The following is a 21,410-nucleotide window of genomic DNA, read 5'->3' as shown; positions in this document are numbered from 1 at the left end:
TGAATAACTAGAAGAAGAAAGTTCTATTTACTGAGATAAGAAAGACTGCAAGATGAACATCATATAAAGATCAGAAGTCTGGTGCTGGAGAGAAGGGAAGAGGCCTTTGCTGTTATTCTCAACATCTCAGCAGTTGCTCTTTCACATTGGTAGTTTTCTCTTCCCTCAGAAGCAAGCTGTCAGACTTCAGTAACCATGTGTTATTGTTTTTATTCGTCTGTCTTATTCACACTATTCTATTCGCTTGGAAGAACAAATGAAAAGGCAATGAAAATTGATACCTTTAGTCAACACTGAAAGAAAAACTGAACCAGAAATCTGAAGCAGCGTTTCCTAAGCAAAACAAAAACTTAGAACTGTGGCCACTCTGGTACTACCTCACTTCCAACACACTGCTTCTACAATTCATTTACAAAATGCTCACTTAGAACTCACAATACTTTTCTCAAAAACACAGATTTATAAAAAAAAATGACTTGGTTTTCAAGCTAAACTATGTCATGGGGCTATATTATAACAATAAAAGTACTAGCCTAGATCTGAGGGAGGAAAGATCACAGGATATAAGAAAAACCAGACCTTCTTGCCCTTGGCTTAAGAAAAAACAGTTTCTCTTTGCACACTCCTACCTTGTCCAAATCTCCTCAACTAAAGGTGCCCCTGTCCCTCTGTCTGCAGCACTGTCACCTACATGAGACCCACCACTCTAGCATCCTATTCAGAAGTTGCCCCCCAAATGTCCTCCATGTCTAAAAATCACCCACCCAACTCTAAAACAGCAGCTACCACTACAGTCACAAGGAATTCTCCTTCCCTTATAGAACAGAACTCAGATAGCCATCAGAGGAAATGCACCGCTTCAAGCTAATTCTCATAAAAATGACTGGATCCCAATTGGAAGAATTTCAGTAAGTGCTATCTCAGAGCAAATGAAGAAGGATGAAGAAATGGAGATGTGTGATGTTGAGAAGGCCACTGCAAGGAGTCAGCTTGCTTTTCTTTTTACATTTTTACCCTTCCTGGGCCTCTGAACTCACTGATTTTTCTAGAAGTTTCACATTTTTAACCACAACTCTTGCACCAAACCACCTGGATGATCCAGAGATCACATGCCTAGTTTTTAACTGTGGAGCTGAAGAAAGGGAAATGGGGAATAACATTAGTGATTAAATATACACTGGGTAAAATGTTCGTAAGTTGAGGACCATTTGTCCATTAATGAGCTTTTTATAAACAGACTTCACAGCACATGATTTTAAAACTATACCTGGGAAACAATTATATTTCTCAGGTTTTTTTTAAACTACCAAATCCCCAAAGTTTGCCATTTACCACTCGAATTTTTTTAAAAAAAATTCTGGGGGAAAACCTCCTATGCATCTTAGAGATAATCAAATCTTCAAACCCACAAAGATGAGAGTGGAAGGCTCTGAACACTGTGATGAAGAGCTCAGTTGGTTCACATCTTTCATGGTTTGCAGCTGCAACTCTCAAATTAAAAAACAAAAACTAAAACCTACATTAGATCAGTTTTATACAGACATTTCATTTAGGTCACGTGTGCTGTTTTAAATCTGTAGTTAGAGAAACACCAGAAGGCCTCTCTTTTGTCAATTAACTGAAGAGATATTATCAAGCAGAACAAATGGTTTGATTTAAACTTAACCCTAAAAATTCAATTAAGTGGACTACCGGCAATTTGCCTTTCTCCAATTTCTTTTCTAGAAAACAGAATCCTAAGTCATTAAGGTTTTAACAAGTTCTAAATCACAGGATTATGGGGGACTGTTATGATGATTAAAGTTTCATTAAAAGTTACCAAAAAAACCAGGCTTCATTAAAAGTTCAAAATGAGAGGACCATCGTGGGCTACTATTTCTTTACAGTTATCTATTGCAACTGCAAATTTTTTATAATTAACAAATTATTTTTATTTTCCATTTTAGAAAGTGAAAGATGATGAAATAAGAATAAGAATTAAAAGAATAAACTAAATACAAGATGTGCTGAGTAGTAAGGCTGCTGTCTTTGTTTTGTTTTTAACTTCCTTTGTTAATGTTTGCATAATAAAGTTGAGGAAAATAAATATTACTGAAACTTTTAAAGAGAGAGAAAAAGCAAACTACACCTAAAGCAGAGTATTTCTAGAGCAGTGGTTCTTCAACAGTTGTGTGAGGACCCCTGCACATCTTTAAGACTTTTTCAAGTTTAAAAACTATTTTTAAGGCTTCTCTGGTGGCTCAGTGGTAAAGTATCCACCTGCCAATGCAGGAGACACAGGTTCGATCCTTGATAGGGAAAGATCCCACAACCCCGGGAGCAACTAAACCCAAGCGTCACAACAACTGAGCCTGTGCTCTAGAGCCCAGGAGCCACAACTACCGCCCGTGTGCCCTAGAGCCCACACTCCACAACAAAAGAAGCCGCTGCAATGAGAAGCCCATGCACTGCAACTAGAGAGTGGCCCCCGCTCCCCACAACTAGAGAAAAGACTGAGCAACAACGAAGACCCAGCCCAACCAAAAATAAATAATTTTTTTTAAAAACTCTTTTTATAATACTACTAAGATATTATCTGCCTTTTTCAAACTCATTTCCTCACAGGTGTACAGAAGAGACTGGTATAACATCAGAGAAGAATAACTATCTGAAAATGCCAATAAAATACTTTCACCCTTTCAGACTATCTCTATGAGCCTCCATTGTCTTCATATGCTTCAACCAAAATAAAGCACAAGGCTGAATACAGAAGCAGATATGAAAATTCAGCTATCTTCTGGTGAACCAGGTAATTAGAAAAATTTACAAATATGTAAGATGGTGCCTCTCTTCTCCCATAGTGTTCTTATTTTAGACGATAGAGCTATTATTGAGAAAAGATATAGTTATGTTCAAGTGATAGTTCTTATTTTGTTATTTTAAGTTAATATTACTCTTAAAGGTTCTGGTTTTAATTTCTAGCCCAGTAATTATCAAAAGATACAATACCACATGAACAAAAGCTCTCAGGAATCCTTAATTTTTAAGAACATAAAAGGGTCATGGGACCAAAAAGTTTGAGAACTGCTGTTCTAAAGGGTTTCCTACTCTGTCAGAAAAATATCACTTCACGAAGGAATATTTAAGAGATACAAAGAAAAGTTGCTTAAAATTGAATTTATAATTTATAGGATAAGTGATTAAGCTCAGATTTGCTTTATAATTATCTGAGCAGCAAGGGAGGGATGGTGGGAGTATAAATGAAATAAGAGTGGCCATGAGTTAATAATCATTGAGTAGGAGTTTGTTATTCTAGTCTTTCTACTTTTTCATATATGTTTGAAATTTTCCCTAGTAAGAAGGTTAAAGACAAATTCACACCTGGACAACTGAATATGAAAAAAAAGGTGTAATTTAATATTATCATTATTATAAGAATGAAGGAAACTTAGAGTGAAAAATCTTACTAATATTAAACTAACACTTTCCTCATAGCTCCAAATTCACCTTTTTTATCTTTATTGATGTCAATGAATTTCACGTAGTTGAATTAGTAGTACAAGGATATTATTTGGAGTTCTGCCTCATTCACTTAAAATTTACATATACAGCTCCTCTCTTTACTATAACTAACTTGACAAACAAAAATTATACAGCTATCTTTCAGTTTAATATTAAAAGCTCATCAAATCCTTTTAACCTGACTGACCTGGCCATAACCTAGAATAATTTTTTTTTTATTAATACATGTTACACTATTGCCATCTGCTGGCTGTGATGTGGAAGCACAGTTTTAAAACATAAAAACTAACGATTTACCTATAACTATGGGATGGTGTTGGAGAAGACTCTTGAGAGTCCCTTGGACTGCAAGGAGATCCAACCAGTCCATCCTAAAGGAGATCAGTCCTGGGTATTCATTGGTAGGACTGATGCTGAAGCTCCAGTACTTTGGCCACCTCATGCGAAGAGTTGACTCATTGGAAAAGATTCTGATGCTGGGACTGATTGGGGGCAGGAGGAGAAGGGGACGACAGAGGATGAGATGGCTGGATGGCATCACTGACTTGACGGACATGGGTTTGAGGAAACTCCGGGAGTTGGTGATGGACAGGGAGGCCTGGCGTGCTGCGATTCATGGCGTCGCAAAGAGTTGGACACAACTGAGCGACTGAACTGAACTCAACTGATGGTTTTCTCCCAAAATTATCCTGTAGAAAAGAAGCTGTCATACACACATTAGAGTTCTTCAAAATCTCACATTAGAAGCAGTGGTTCTGGACCCCACTTGCACTTTAAAATCATGGGAGTTTTTGAGAGTCCTGATGCCTGGACCCCAAACCAGAGCAATTAAATCAGAACCTATATTCTGTGAAAATGAAAGGCAAGCCAGACTGAGAGAAAATATTTGCAAAAGGTATATCTAACATAGGACTTATACCTAGAGTCACTTTTCAGTTCAGTTCAGTCACTCAGCTGTATTGACTCTTTGAGACCTGCAGCATGCCAGGCTTCCCTGTCCATCACCAACTCCCAGAGCTTCCTCAAACTCATGTCCATTGAGTCGGTGATGCCATCCAACCATCTCATCCTCTGGGTCACCCCCTTCTTCTCCTGCCTTCAATCTTTCCCAGCATCAAGGTCTTTTCTAATGAGTCAGCCCTTCGCATCAGGTGGACAAAGTGTTGGAGCTTCAGCATCAGTCCTTCCAATGAATATTCAGGACTGATTCCTTTTAGGACTGACTGGTTCGATCTCCTTGCAGCTCAAAGGACTCTCAAGACTCTTCTCCAACACCAACTCAATAATAAGAAAAAAACCAATTTTTTAAACAGGCAAAAGATCTAAATACCGCCTTACCAAAGAAAATAAATGGATGGCAATTCAGTACATTAAAAGATGCTCTACTTTATCAGTTAATAGGAAAATGTTCATTAAGACCACAAGAGATATCACTTCACATCCATTGTTGTCTAGTTGCTAAGCTGTTTCTGACTCTTAAAACCCCACAGACTTTAGTCCCCAGGGGATCTTCCTGACCCAGGGATCAAACTTGTGTCTCCTGCATTGGCAGGCAAATTCTTTACCAATAGCGCCACCTTCTCCATATGTCAAAATTCATCAATTTGAAGAGAAGATGGCAGAGAAAAGTGCACCAGAAATCAGTCTCCCTAGAAAGACTAGACAACACTGCACTGACAGAATCTCTGTCTGATTCTGTAACCACTTGGCAACTCTGAAGCCTGTTAAAGGCTTGCAACTTTCAGGGGAAGCCTTAAATGATGAATTGTGGTTAATTTCATCAGTTTTAGTTCTCTGAACAGCAATAGCTACCCATCTCTCACCCCAACCCACATGGCAGGCAACTGCATGTATACGTGTTCCTAAAGCAGTCTGCACACAGCTTATGGGAGCCAGGGTGGGTAAAAAGGACCTTGTCCTCCAAATACTGGGGATTTGTGCTCTGATTGCAGACTGCTGCTCCCGGTCACAGAAGTGCAAACAAACAGGCATAATCATCAAGAAAAGGAAAATTGAACATACACTATAATGAGCAAGTAGAGTGAATCATTAATTTAAAAAATCTCTCAAAAAAATGTCCTGGACCTGATGATTCACTGGTGAATTTCACTAAATGTTTAAAGGAGAACAAATACCAATCTTCTTAAACTTTTCCAAAAAATTAAAGAGTAAGGAATACTTCTCAATTCATTCTACAAGGCCAGCATTACATTGATACTACAGTGTCTTTATGCTACAAGAAAGGAAAACTCTGAACACTGAGCAAAAATCTTCAACAAAAGACTAACAAGCAGAATTCAGCAGCATGTTAAAAGGATTTATACACCCTGACTAGGTGGGATTTATTCCTGGAATGCAAGGATGTTTCAGTATATGAACACTGATCAATACAATACACCACATAAACAAAATGACAGAATAACACATGATCATCTCAAATAACGAAGAAAAAAGCATTTAACAAAATTTAACACTCTTTAAAAAAACTAGACAAACTAGCAATAGAAGGAAACTAACTCAACATAAAAGCCATATATAAAAACCAACAGTCAACATCATACTCAGTGGTAAAAGACTGAAAGCTTTTCCTCAGGACCAGATCAGGACCAAGGGAAGGATGCCCCTGCCCCTTTTACCACTTCTACTTATTGCAAGTTCAAGCTGGAGCAATTAAGCAAGAAAAAGAAATAAAAGGTACCCAAATTGGAAAATAAGATGTAAAATTATCTTTGTTTGCAGATGATACAATCTTATATACAGAAAACCATAAAGATTACACACGCACACACACAGAGAAGTAATAAATCAATTCAGCAAAGTAAGAGGCTATAAAGTCAACACACAAAAATCAGTTGCATTTCTATAAATAATGAACAATCTGAAAACTACAGAAACAATTCTATTTATAACAGCATAAAAAAGAACAAAATTCCTGGGAATAAACATAACCAAGGAGGTGAAAAACTTGTACAATGAAAACTACACAACACTGCTAAAAGAGTAAAGGCATAAATAAATGGAAACAAATTCCACGTTCATGGATCAGAAGACTTAATAGTTAAAAGTTAACACTACGAAAGCAAACTACAGATTCAATACAATCCCTATCAATATCCCAATGACTTTTTTTTTTTGCAGAAATACAGAAATCCATCCTAAAATTCATACGGTGGTCCCCCAGGTTGACCCTTAATCTGGCTAATGATTAAGAATATGCCGTGCAATGCAGGGCAAGCAAGTTTCCATGGAAAGGGAAGGAACTAAGATCCCACATGCCGTGGGACAACTAAGCCCATGTGCCACAGCTAGGGAAGCCAAGCACTGCAATTAGAAAGTCTGCAAACTGCAAAAAAAGACCCAGAACAGCCCAAAAATAAAAAAATAAAATGCATTTGTTTTAAAATAACTAACTAAAGTTCATATGGACTTTCAAGGGATCCTGAATAGCTGAAACAATATTGAAAAACAAAACCAGAGGATCCATACTTAATGATTTCAAAACTTACTACAAAGCCACAGTAATTAAAAAGTGTAACATTGGCATAAAAGTAGACATACAGGCCAGTGGAACAGAAATAAATTCAGACCCTCCCATACACATTAAGAATGACTTTTAACAAGAATGTTAAGACCATTCAATTGGGAAAGGACAGCTACAAACAGTGCTGAGAAAACTGGCTACCCACTCACACACACACAAAAAATGAGTTCAACCCTTTCCAAATAACATACAAAAATTAACTCAAAATGAATCTAGGATCCTAGATATAAGATCTAAAGTAATTAAACTCTTAGGGATGAAAACAGAACAAAAGCTTTACAACACTGGATCTGGCAATGATTTTCTTAGATATGATGCCAAAGGCATAGGAAATGAAAAAATAACAAACTGGACTTCATGATAATATAAAAAAGTTTGTTCATCAGAAGACACTATCAGAATAAAAAGGCAACCCACAGAATGGGAGAAAATATCTGCAGATAGTACATAGGGATCAATATATGTCAAAATATACAGAAAAACCTAAAACTCAACAACAAAACTCCAACTCCCGTTCAAAAATGGGCAAAGGACTTGAACAGACACTTCTCCAAAGAAGACAGGTGAATTGCCAATAAGCACATGAAATGATCACTAATCATTAGATAATGCAAATCAAAACTATGAGATACCACCTCACACTCATTAGGATAGCTACTATCAAAAGGAAAAGAAAAACCACCAGTGTTGGCAAGGATGTGGAGAAACCGGAACCCCTGTGCTCTATTGATGTGAATGTGAAATATCTATAATACAGCTACTGTGGAACACAGTACGGAGATTCCTCAAAATATTAAAAATACACATAGCATATGATCCAGCAATTCCACTTCCCAGCATATACTCAAAAAATTGCAAGCAAGGTTTCAAACAGATATCTGTACACCCATGTTCATAACAGCATTACTCACAATAGATTAAAATGTGGAAGCAACCCAACTGTCCATTAATGGATGAACAGAAATGTGATACAAGCATTATATGGATTATTATTCAGACTTGAAAAGTAAGGGAATTCTGTAATATGCTACAATATGGATAACCCTTGAGGACCTTATACTAAATAAGACAGTACCAAAAGACAAATACTGTATGATTTCACTTATATGAGGTATTTGGAGTATTCAAAATCATAAAAAGACAGGAAGTACAAGGGGGCTGGCAGAGGATGGAAGGAGTGGAAAATGAGGAGTTCCTGTTTTATAGAGTTTCAGTTTTATAAGATGAAAAGTTATGGGGATATATGATGGTGATGGTTGCACAGTAATGTGAATGTATTTAATACCACTGAACTGTACACTTTTTTTTTTTTTTTTATTAGTTGGAGGCTAATTACTTCACAACATTTCAGTGGGTTTTGTCATACATTGACATGAATCAGCCATAGAGTTACACGTATTCCCCATCCCGATCCCCCCTCCCACCTCCCTCCCCACCCGATTCCCCTGGGTCTTCCCAGTGCACCAGGCCCGAGCACTTGTCTCATGCATCCCACCTGGGCTGGTGATCTGTTTCACCCTAGATAATATACATGCTGTTCTTTTGAAACATCCCACCCTCACCTTCTCCCACAGAGTCCAAAAGTCTGTTCTGTACTTCTGTGTCTCTTTTTCTGTTTTGCATATAGGGTTATCGTTACCATCTTTCTAAATTCCATATATATGTGTTAGTATGCTGTAATGTTCTTTATCTTTCTGGCTTACTTCACTCTGTATAAGGGGCTCCAGCTTCATCCATCTCATTAGGACTGGTTCAAATGAATTCTTTTTAATGGCTGAGTAATATTCCATGGTGTATATGTACCACAGCTTCCTTATCCATTCGTCTGCTGATGGGCATCTAGGTTGCTTCCATGTCCTGGCTATTATAAACAGTGCTGCGATGAACACTGGGGTGCACGTGTCTCTTTCAGATCTGGTTTCCTCAGTGTGTATGCCCAGAAGTGGGATTGCTGGGTCATATGGCAGTTCTATTTCCAGTTTTTTAAGAAATCTCCACACTGTTTTCCAGAGCAGCTGTACTAGTTTGCATTCCCACCAACAGTGTAAGAGGGTTCCCTTTTCTCCACACCCTCTCCAGCATTTATTGCTTGTAGACTTTTGGATAGCAGCCATCCTGACTGGTGTGTAATGGTACCTCATTGTGGTTTTGATTTGCATTTCTCTAATAATGAGTGATGTTGAGCATCTTTTCATGTGTTTGTTAGCCATCTGTATGTCTTCTTTGGAGAAATGTCTGTTTAGTTCTTTGGCCCATTTTTTGATTGGGTCATTTATTTTTCTGGAATTGAGCTTCAGGAGTTGCTTGTATATTTTTGAGATTAATCCTTTGTCTTGAACTGTACACTTAAAACCAAAATTTGTAGGGGGTAGGGCCTGAGCATCAGTAATTTAAAAAAAAAAAAAGCATAACTCAACATGGATTTTGTTTTGTTTTTTGGGGGTTTTTTGGCCACACCGCACAGCATGCAGGGTCTTAAGTTTCCTGACCAGGGATTGAACTTATGCCCCCTGCAATAGAAGCTCAGAGTCTTAACCACTAGACTGCCAGTAAGTTTCCATTGGTAATTTTTAAACATCCCCTAAACTATTCTAACAAGTAGCCATGGATGAGAACCATTTCATTAAAAGGTGCCACCTCATTTATTTTGTTTTGAACAAAAGAGTACTTCTTGGTAAAAACATATAAACCTGAAATAATTTTTTTTTAAACTTTTTATTTTGTTTTGGGGTATAGCTGATAAACAGACAATGTTGTGATAGTTTCATTAACCTGAAACAATTTTGATAATGCTCCTTTTGGATACTTATGGAGATCAGCCAAAACCATAAATTTTTAAAGCAAGCAAACTCAACATGGATTAGCACTTACTCCATGGTTTCTACTTCACATTTCCAAATTATAAACAAGCTTTTAAAAGTAATATTGAAAGAAGTTCCAGCTGTTTACTCCTAGTACAAAATAATTTAAAATGCTGGACACAATACACATTTGCAATGAATGGTATTTATAGACTGAGCTGTGGTCTCCTCAGAATTCTCAAATTGAAGTCCTAATCCTTAGCACCTGTTAAAGTGACTGCATTTGAATATAAGGCCTTTAAAGAAGAGATTAAGACGAAATGAGATCTTAAGGATGAGCCCCAATCCAACCTGACTGATGTTCTCAAGTGAAAAAGAAATTCGGAAAAAAAAAAAAAAGAAATTCGGACACATAAAGACGCACCTGCGATGCCCTGGCACAGAGGAGGTCTTTATGAGAACAAACCAAGGACCATCTGCAAGCCAAGGAGAGAAAAAAACCTGCCTATATTGATCTTGAAACTGTGCAAAAATAAATTTCTGTTGTTTAAACCACTCCGTCTGTTGTATTTTGTTTTGGCAGCTCTAGCAGATTAACACACATAGTAAGCAAAAAAAAAAAAAACAAAACACAAGATGAAGAACCTTTGGGCAATGACACTCTGCAGCTGAACTTTATCCTGGGGTACAAGCCACACTCTTGGAGAGCCCTCCCTGGATCAGGACAGGGCTCAGGATGGCTTGTCCTCTGAAATTTTAACCTCAAATTTTTATTCACCTGCTCTCTGATTTCAGCCTTATAGCTTTCATTCCTTTACTGTCACAGTATCTTCTCTTTTACTCCATGTGAGACTGCGAGGCCCTGGAGCCCTCCCAGATAAATGCTCTCTGGCCTGCCTTCCTTCTCTATCGAGTCTGGGTTCCATGATGATGGTGTTCACTATTCTATCAGAACTACCTTCCCTTGCTCCCTGTTACGTTGCCACAACTAACCAACAAAACCCAAAATAGGAAACCAACAGTGCATTCTGTCTTCACTAAACCACTCTAGGTGAGTCAAGCTCTGTTGGAAAAGCACTAAACCACACATTCATGCACAGTAATCTCTACAAATTCACTGATTCAAATCTCAGCACCCACCCTTTGCCACATCCTTCTGCTTGAGCTGGCATCTCTCAAGGACCACTCCTCTCAAGAACCACCCCAAGCCTCTTCACTCTCTTTAGTCCTACATGGATGCCTGTCTCTCACCATGCACCCCATTTAACACAGCAGATGTCATTTCCTTCAGTCATCTCACTTCCTATTATATATTTACCTGTATCCACACCCATCCTCACTTTCTTTTCTAGTCTCAAAAGAGTTTCTTCCATTTCTAACTTCCCTATCCGTGCTCTTTTTAGCACCCCTTCCTACTTTTGAAACTTTTTATCCATTCTCTCTCCTACTTGCCCTGCTTATTCAACACTTTTATCTTTACTAAGAACTCTTACTTCATTCTATGAGTATGCACATCTCTCTCATCTCCCTAAACCCTTCTTTGACCTCTATCAAACTCAAGCCACCACTATCCCATCTGTCTTCTTTTCATCCAAGCTTCTCAAAAGAAGAGTTCACCCTCAATGTGTATTCACTGAGTTACAATAACCTGGATGGCTATGGCCCCCAGTGTAGTTCTGATATCCCTCTTCTTATGGTCATCAATGACTCCTTACTTATTCTTAAGTGACATCTAATCATTCTCTCAAAGCATGCTATAAGAGACTTCCCTGATGGTCCAGTGGTTAAGATTATGCACTCCCAAGGGGGCAGGGGTTTGAGTTCCTGGTCGGTGAACCAAGTTCCCACATTAAAAAAAAAAAAAGCGTGCTATAGAATTGAGGGGAAAAGAGAGGCCCTCTCCTAGTCCCTGCCGAACCTTCAAAGTTGCTACTTTTCCACCTCAACTGAGGTTCATGAGGTTCATCTATACCAGGGGTCAGTAAATTGTTTTCTGTAAAAGGCCAGATGGTAAATAGGTTCTGTGAGCTGGTCTCTTTTGTACCTTCCCAACTCTGCAGGGCACAGGAAGCCACAGAAGAGACCAGCATACCTGTCTGATTTGGTCCCAGATCCCCACAATAAAGCAAATATCACAATGAAGTGAGTCACACGAATTTTCTGGTTTCCCAGTATGTATTGAAAAGTTATATTTACATTATACTTTAGTTTATTCAGTGTGCAATAGCATATCTTTAAAAAATGATGTATATACCTCAGTTCAAAAATACTTCATTGCTAAAAACTGCTAACCATCATCTGAGCCTTCAGTGACTCATCTTTTTGCAAAAGTAACATCAACGGATCACCCTAACACAATAAAAATGAAAAAGTCTGAAATACTGCATGGCTTACCAAAATGTGTCACAAAGACATAAAGTAAGCAAATATTGTTGGAAAATGGCACCAACAGACTTGCTCAATGCACTGCTGCCACAAACTTCCAATTTGTAAAAAAAAAAAACAAAACAAAATAAAGCAAAGAGCAATATACTGATCTACCCCCGAACCTAGGGGAATGAGTGTGGCTATGCTCCAATAATACTTAATCTACAAAAACAAGCAGTAGGCTAGTCTTTGTCTGTGGGCCATGGTTTGCTGACTCCTCTTTGCTGTGACCTGTGTTGTCCCCGGAAGCTGAACATTTATCAAGAATTTGGCCTCCAACTCACAGTCTTCATCGCCAGCCTAAGGAACACAGTGCAGTGCCAGGCACCTGATAAGCATTCTATAATGTGGCTGCAATTATTATCTTTGAAAATGATCCCATGGACACTGTAATTAGCTTTGCGGTTGACCACCCAGCACTTTAAGGCCTCTCAGTTTCTTCACCTGCTTAACTCTCATACCGTGGACTTTGTCATCTAGAGCCCTCTGTCTCTCAGATCAAATACCTAACGGACACTGATCACTCTCACTCCTTTTATACTTGCTCTCCAACCTTAGGGAGCCTCCAGCCCACTTGTCCCTCTTGTCTCCTAAACCCTGAATACTCACTGGAAGGGCTGAAACTGAAGCCGAAGCTCCAATACTTTGGCCACTTGATGCAAACAGCCAATTCACTGGAAAAGACCCCGATGCTGGGAAAGACTGAAGGCAGAAGAGGACAACAAAGGATAAGATGGCTGGATGGCATCACTGATTCAATGGACATGAACTTAGGCAGACTCTGAGAGATGGTGAGGGACCTAGCATGCTGCAGTCCATGGGGTCACAAAGAGTCAGACACAACTTGTCAACTGAATGACAACAATAGCAAAGAGTTGGGCATGACTGAGCGACTAACACTTACTTACTTAGTCTCAGAAAGAGTTGGTACTACTTCAATCTACCAGAAATGATCTGGATCCATGTCTGTCCCTTCTGCTTCACCAATACTATTGTACAAAAGCTAAATCCCGAACCAATCCAGCCGTATGTCTTCCTTCACTGCCTGTTAACCATGGATATGGTTCTCATCCTGAGCTTCCCCATCTTCAAATGGGTGAAATCCTTTCAAGACTGTTACGTGCTATGAGTTTAACAGGCCTAAAAGTGCTTGACATAAGGTAATCATTCCATAAATGGTAGCAATGTTCTTATGTTAAATCAATAGCTTAAGAAGAAAGGTGGATGACAAAAAAAATGGGATACAGATTTGGGGAGCTGCAGGAGCGAAAGGGGAGAACATCTGGAAAGAAAAAAGGAGAAAATTCCCCTTGTCATAAAATGTCCCAATCCTTCTGTGAATATATTCAGTTGCTTTGTGAATTACTGGTAACCAAATGCATGATTATTCTTTGCTAATCTCACCAGTCTGGAGCCTGAAGTTTCTGTAGTAGAACACTCTCCATGGGGAAGATTTGCTCCAGAGTCTAAGTCTCTGTCAGGAGAGAAAACTAACAAATCTTCCTTCTATTAATCTAGACTTACAGTGATATCGTTAAAAAGGAATTATGATGGGGGACTTCCCTTCTGGTCCAGCTAAGTCCGAGCTCCCAATGCAGGGGGCCCAGATTTGATCCCTCATCAGGGAATTAGATCCCACATGTGAAACTAACAGTTTAGCCATTGAGAGTGTTAAACAAAAGTATTCAACTAGTGATTCCATGACTGAGGCAGAAGCTATTCAAGGCAAAAGCCTAGGACATCTTGTGCCAGAAAGCACAGAAGTGCCCCCAAATTGATGTGGATACTGGGGGGGAGTGCATGAAAGGGGGTCAAAGAGACAGAGAAGCTGGATTCCAAGAGGTTCCCACAGGCCGAATTTGGGGAAATGTGAGCAACAAAAGGAATGATGATGGTGACGGAATCTAACCCCATTCTTTTTTTTTTTTAATGAAATAACTAGAAAATCATCACTTTGCATCCTTCCAAAGGCAGAGTTCATTTTCCTGTTGCAAAAAACACTGGGTGAAGTGTTAATGGGTTACAGAATATCTGCATAGTTTCAAACTATTACTCCACAGATTACCTAACTTTTAATTACAAAAATTACAAAGGGAAATTATAAAGGGAAAAAAATGAGCCTTTACAATGGAGATATCTGGCAGTCACCTCCTTAATCAAGTGCTCAAACAGCATCAGCAATAGAGAGCAACCTGATATTATGTGGCTACTGTGATGCAGTAAGAAGCACATAGCATCATCTGTGTAATATACTCAAAAGCTTATAAACTGAATTAATGGAGAGAAAGCAATCAGACAATTAGTCCACAGTCTTATTACTCAAAAGTGGTCCAAAGACCAGAATTCCATCACCTGGGAGCTTGTTCAGAAGACAGGATCGCAGATTCCACTTGGGACAGTGAATTATAATTTGCATTTTCAACAGATCCTCAAGTGACTCTGAGGTACAAAGTATGAGAAGCCCTGAACAAGACAAACCACCTAGACTTTATAAAAAAATCAATGTCATAAAAACAAAAAAAGGCAGAGAGGCCTGCTCTGGATTTAGAGACACGAACAGCCAAAAGCAGTGAGTGAATCTTGACTGAATCCTGGGTAAGAGAAAAATGTTTTAAAATACATTTTGAGGGAACTGGGAAAATTTGAATATGTGGTCTTTACTAAAATGACACTGAATTAATGTTAAGGTTCTTAAATGTGATAACAGCGATTAGTTACACAGAATGTTCTTATTCTTAGAAGATACAAGGAGTTCCCTGGTGGTCCAGTGGTTAGGACTCCGTGCTTTCACTGCCATGGCTCGAGTTCATTCCCTGGTTGGGGAACTGAGGTGCAGCAAAAACCAAACAAACAAAAAAAGATACATACTGATATATATGTCTACAACTTACTTTTAAATAGTTCATAAAAACACATAGAAAACATATGTGGAATAATAACTGGTTATTCTAGATGAAGAGTATGTAAGTGTCCATTGTGGGTTTTTTGGGGGTTTTTTTACTTTTTTTTTTAGGTAGAAAATTTTATCAAATAAAAAATTGGAGGATGGGAAGAATATTCAACTAACCCACAACAGAAATGGTTAAGTCTTTAGGAGCAAACAGCATGATTTACACAATCCTGCATCTATCTTAACACTTACTTCAGAAGATACACTTAAGTGTTCAGTAGATGTTGGATGAGAGAAAGAAATTTGTTTAAATCAGTTTAGCTGGCAGAAATTCCCAAGGCATTAAGAGCTGCTACAGCCAGTCAGCTATCAAGTACATACAGAACTACAAACTAAATTTTCATTCAATGAGAGGCAGCAGAGTGTAAAGCAAAAGTGTGGGGGTGACTCTGACCTAGATTTTATTAGTGGAGCATTCTTGGGCAGATTTAACCTTGCAAAGTCTCAATCACTCTATCTGTAATACAGAAATAAACCAACATCTTACAGGGTAGTGTAAAGATGAAATAAGATACAAGATAATGAATATAAAGCTCTAAGCATCATTTAATAAATGTTAACTATAATTTTATCAATAAAGTCAGCTAAAAGGTATTCCATAAAATGAACATAATGTTTTCAAGGACCCAATTTTGACTTTATTCTGAGGATCAAAGGTCTTCATATTAGCATCTTCTGACAATTTTAAGTCAAAGTGAGAAGGCAGAACACTACACTTCTTGTTATTTGGTATTTGGAGAAAGAGCATTCAGTAAGATGACAGGCAGCCTCCCTCCAAGATAAAAGCATTTTACTTCAACTTAGTAAACCAGCATAAAATACTGAAGATTAAAAAAAAAAAAAAAAAAAATACTGAAGATTAGCAAGATACATCTATTAAGATGACTTCAAGAATAAACAAATTCAATATGAAGAAGACTTAGAAATAATTTTGTCAAGTTATCTTAGACTCTCTTGACTAGAAAACTTATGAGAAACCTATGTTTTCATGGAATTTTATTAAAAACATCTTTTGGAAGCACTTACACAAAGAGTAACCATCTATCTTTTTGGCTTAAGAGCACTTGTGCCCAGATGAAATAGAATTGAGCTCAACAGATGGATGACAGTCTAACCCAATTATTCTATGAAAGTCTAAAGCAATCTCTCCTAAGGTTTGGCAACCATGGGCAGCTGAAAAAGTCCAGCCCATGACTTATTTTCATGAATACAGTTTTACTGTATTCATTTATGTATTGTCTATGGCTGTTTTCACTACAACAGCAGAGTAGAAAAGTTGCATCAGAGACATTACGGCCCACAAAATCTAAAACATTTACTATCTAGTCTTTTAAAGAAAAAAACTGTCAACCTCTGCTCCAGACAAGCAAACCAAGAATGAAGTTAAGACCTGTCCCAGACTCACCTGAGGTGTCGTCTTTTTGTATTGGTCACCTCCATCTATCACATCCCTCATTATTTTTTCCTTGAGAAATTCATACTCTTCTGAACTCAGGTGAATCGACTCTACAGTTTTTCCACAGCCCAAACATTGACCACTGTAATTACAATTGAATGTGTTAAAGAATGTCCCGAGAAAGAACTTTTTCTAAAATGAATAATTCTAGGACATGAGAAAATTGGAAGGTAATTTAGAAAAAGAACACCATAACCTTTGTGATTATCATACACATCTCATTTTTTGTAACCCAGACAATATAACAAATTAGTGTCCCAGAAAAACCCAAAAGAATAGACTGCTGACCTCCAGATAAAGTTTTTAAGGTCGTTCTTAAAACACAACGGGGCCCAAATTCATAGGGAAAACATGTCAGAGGAATCACACCAGGCTCACAGCACCTACCAAGAAAACTATTTTGGATACTGCAAATTCTCCAAATGTGAAATATGACCTTTTTGGCAATCCAAGTAACTTAATCTATCCTATTATTAAGATGTCCTTAAATTCTTTTTAACCAGTAGCAACACAACCTACTAAACCTGAACTGAACAGATTAAAAATAAAACATTGGTCTTTACCTTTGCTGGATTGTGATGAATTGTCCTTTCCATTGTTCTCCAGGAATACTACAAAAAAAATTGCAAAACCAAATCACCAGAGGGTCAAATCCCTACTGAACAGATATTAACTGTAGGAAAGAGCTCTGATCAGGTTTGGGATATTTTCTTAGAACAGTTCAATTAGAAGAGTGGATGCTTAGACAGTGATGGTACACTACTCTGGATCTCCTTCTCTTTGCTGCTTCTCTCATCATCTGACCCTCATCTTTAAGTCTAAATTTATCTTCACAGGACCTACCCAGAAAGAAGCTGTAACTTCTACACAAAACTCAACTCTAGGGACTTCCTTGGTGGTCAAGTGGCTAAGACTGCACTCCCAATGCAGGAGGCCCAGGTTCTATCCCTGGTCAGGGAACTAGTTCCCACATGCTGCAACTAAGACCCAGCACAGCCAAATTAAAAGAAAAAACTCAACTCTAACCTTCTCCATAAAGCTGCCAGAGATCGTTCGTGACCCAGAGTCATTCTCTCTCTTACACTATCAAATTTTATATACCACTCTTAGATAACTGTCTACTACTGCAGTCCCAATTAGGTCATGAATGCCATTACAATAGATCTTACATCACAAAACACCCACAGTGCTGAGTCTAAAACTGGAGGCATTCAAAACTACTTATTCATTTATTTGCTCAATCAACATCCTTTCTTCTTTCCTCTTTCATATACTACCATCAATTCTTTTTTTTTGGGGGGGCGGGTAGCCTGTTCTGGGTCTTCGATGCTGCATGGGCTTTTCTCCAGTTGCAGTGAGCACGGGATACTCGCTAGTTGCAGTGGGCAAGGACTTCTCGCTGTGGTGGCGTCTCTTGTTGTGGAGCATGGGCTCTAGAGTGTGCAACATCAGTAGTTGCGGCTCACAGGCTCTAGAGCCTAGGCTCTAGTTAGTTGTGGTGCAAGGGCTCAGCCGCTCTGCGGCAAGTGGGATCTCCCCAGATCAGGGATCCAACCCGTGTTTCCAGCACTGGCAGGCGGATTCTTTACCACTGAGCCACCAGGAAAGCCTCATCAATTCTTATCAATTCTACTGCCTTCTCTCCTTTCTCAGTTCTTAATTCAAGATCTCATCATCCCTTACTCAAATCTACAATTGCCTCCAAACAGATTTCCCTGTTTCAAATCTTTATCCCTCTCCAATCTTCTTTTCTCACTACTTTGGCATCATCTTTTAAAAACTACTCCAAGACCAGCATTCTTGATAACAGAATAAAATCCAAAATCCTTGGCCTTCAAAGACTATCACTATCTAGTTCCTCTGCAGATATTCAATAAATGTGGTAAGAAAGATAATTAGGCATGATTGCTACCACAAAGCTCTGTAAAAATAACATACAGTAGAAAAGCAAGAGAAAAACAGAGATGAAAGGAAAGAACCTGTAGGAAAACGCCTGAAGCAAATTAGCAGTAAAGTAATGAAGAACAAAAGACCATCATCAAGCTGATAACATGAAGGAAAGCAAAGGAGAGAGTTTTGGAGAGAGTAGTCAAATATGGTATGATCAAAACCAGGACGGATGAAGATTTTCTTTTTTAACGCATATGAGGTTTAAGCAGGATCCCTCCCTCTGCTCTAACTACTCAACTTGGTGAAATGCAGACAGTAAAGAGAATATATACGTGCATTATATACATTATAACAATCACAATTAGGTTTCAGAAGAACTTCTGAAAATAGTAATTTGACCCAAAGACAGTTCCAGTTTTCTTGCTATGAACTCCAGCCACAAGTGCTATTTATAAATACTCATATACTAGACAATTCAGAAACCAGATGAACCTTCTAAAAGGAAAAAATACATAAAAACAACAAGTGTTCTATAATCTCCCTTTTATATGATGAGCAGAGATTATCACAACAGGTTTTTCAAAGAGAAAGAAAACTATCTTAAAGGGGAAACAATCTTACTAAGAGAAAAAAGTATAATCTGAATAGAACAATCCTCAGCAACTAATTAAAAAAAAAAAGGAAGAAGCTACTTTTAGGTATCAGTATTAAAATAAAAATACACATATAAACAGAAATCAAAATTACCTCTCAAACCATGTTTTTATACTGTGTGCAAATGACTCCCCAGGATAAAGTTGATTATTTCTTAGATACAAAAGAATACTGTGCAGTTTGTTTGAATATTGATCATCTTTCATGTCTTTTCCAAAATCAAAGAAGGCTTTTAAAGTTTCCAACATAGGAACAATATCATGACTTAACAACTCCTGATACAAATTCCAAGCTACATTTACATCTTGATGAAACAGGGCTCCCTGAATACAGTTATCATAGTTCTTTTTTGAAGGAATCATGACTTTTTTGAGGTCCTCTAACAGCAGCAAGGCCTCTCTCCATCTGTCTGTATACATTAACCCCCGAATGAGAAGAGTGTAGGCTCCAGATTCTAAACGCTTGTATCTGGCTTTCATGATTTCATAGACATCAATAATTTCTGATGTCTGCTTATGAAAAACACAGAGATACAAATACTTGACCAGTAAATCATAACCTACAATACCATTGTTTTTTGTAGCTACCCAGGCCAGCACAGATTTGGCCACATCTAGAGAGCTATGGCTTTTAACCATCTGCAAAATAATCCAATTTTCAAAGTTAGCCTTTTCTTTGAACTCTTCCTTAAGTTTATCCCACTCCTCTGAATTCAAAGGTTTTGTCGGGAGCTGAATAATGTTCTTCACAGGTGGCAAGACAGGAGCTTTACTAGAAGGATTCATCTGTGATCTCTTCTTAGCCGCTCCAGCTGCAAACATGTGAGAAGAATCAGCAGAAACTTGCTTATTACTACCCTCATCTAGTTTCCTGACACATCTGACCTTGGCAATCAGCAGGTTCATTGCTTTGGTATTTTGTGCAGACATCGTTTTAACAGAAAACCACTTCTCTTGATTCCTGATGCCATAACAGTCTTTGAGAAAGAGAGAAAGGTAAAAGTGACTTGAACTTGGCCCAAGGTATGAGTTGCTCTTCCAAAGCTTAGGAAAGCTTCGAATACCAGTGAAATAGAAAGTCATTATGCAATTAAGTCAGCACTAGATTGTGAAAAAGATGTTCAAAAAGCTCCAACTTCTGCAGGCTGGTGGCTGGGGGCGGAGAATCGATTGGCAACTTTCTACAAGGCGATTTTCAGCTTCTCACAAATGCTTTGGGGGCTAGCAGCAACGAAGCTCGGTTGAGTTCTCTCCATTAAACAAGGGTATGGGGATATCCAACCTATCTCACAAGTTCCAGGACTAGGAGACAGAGCAGGAATCCTCTGCCGCCTCTTTCATTCCAGTCGGCGAACCTGAGGGAAAAAGCACAAAGACCCGCCAGCTGACTCACGCGGAACACCACTCTAATTGAAAAGGGGCAGAAACCCATGAGAGATAGGCTGCATAAGGGGCGAGGAGTCGGAAGCCTACCTCAGGCCCACCCGTAGCCAAGGAAAAGCCCAAGTCTAGGGGCCCTGGCCGCCAAACTCTTCAAATGGGGTAATGAGAGGGGGCGGTTAAGAGAGCCGATCCAGAGACCCAAGAAAGGAAGAGAAGTCCACGAGGGCACCGCCTCTGCGTACGGGTCGGTCACAAACGAAGTTCACTAGATTCAATCACCCACCTCATCACTCACGCTGTGTGCAACCATTAGCGGCGAGACTACGGCGTCCACAATGCACCGCGACGGCCCCTACCGCGGAGGCGTGGCTAAGCTGGTCGCAGGCGTGCCATCCGCCCTGGAGGCGAGAAAAATGCGACTTGTGAAACTTTTAGTGGCAGGAGGGGGCACAGGCGGCTGCTGAACCCACCTATTACATTCAGGGAACATTTAAAGCCTCCAGATATCCGCAATAAACAATGAAAAGAAACTGTGAAATTAGAAAGCTCTTCCATCCAGCCGGAGGAGCCAAAGGAACCCCTGGGTCACGTGGTGCACAAGTGCCAAAGGGCTAAGATGAAATAAAAGCGCGGGCTCCCTTATCCGGCGCCTTTAGAATCATGCATGGTGAGGCTGGCAAGCTGCTTTAAGGAAGCAGCTTTTCTTCTTCATGTCTGGCCTCCCTGTTGTGACCGCGTCCGTACCGTCAGCCAGGTCGTGGTATTCTCCGCAGTAGCCTCTGGGATCGATTTACCCCACTTCCGCCCG

At 39.0% G+C, this 21,410-nt stretch overlaps 1 protein-coding gene across 2 annotated transcripts in view; it reads right to left on the bottom strand.

The window, feature by feature from the left end:
- The window catches only part of PRORP (protein only RNase P catalytic subunit), a 127,815-nt gene extending 106,444 nt beyond the window's left edge, over positions 1-21,371 (bottom strand). Inside the window, exons 1-5 of one of the 2 annotated variants that reach the window (XM_061159160.1) lie at positions 21,347-21,371; positions 20,886-21,000; positions 19,314-20,574; positions 17,240-17,287; positions 16,626-16,758 (exon numbers count right to left, since the gene is read on the bottom strand). In XM_061159160.1, coding sequence (XP_061015143.1) covers positions 16,626-16,758; positions 17,240-17,287; positions 19,314-20,302 — 1,170 coding nt within the window. In that variant the 5' untranslated portion in view covers positions 20,303-20,574; positions 20,886-21,000; positions 21,347-21,371. The other variant, XM_061159161.1, reaches the window with a different exon arrangement.
- Positions 21,372-21,410: the final 39 nt, after the last annotated feature.

Source organism: Dama dama, chromosome 13, assembly GCF_033118175.1.
Source record: "Dama dama isolate Ldn47 chromosome 13, ASM3311817v1, whole genome shotgun sequence".
NCBI classification, from domain to species: Eukaryota; Metazoa; Chordata; class Mammalia; order Artiodactyla; family Cervidae; genus Dama; species Dama dama.
The sequence above is the reverse complement of the archived record's forward strand: the minus strand, read 5'-3'. Positions and strand labels throughout refer to the sequence as shown.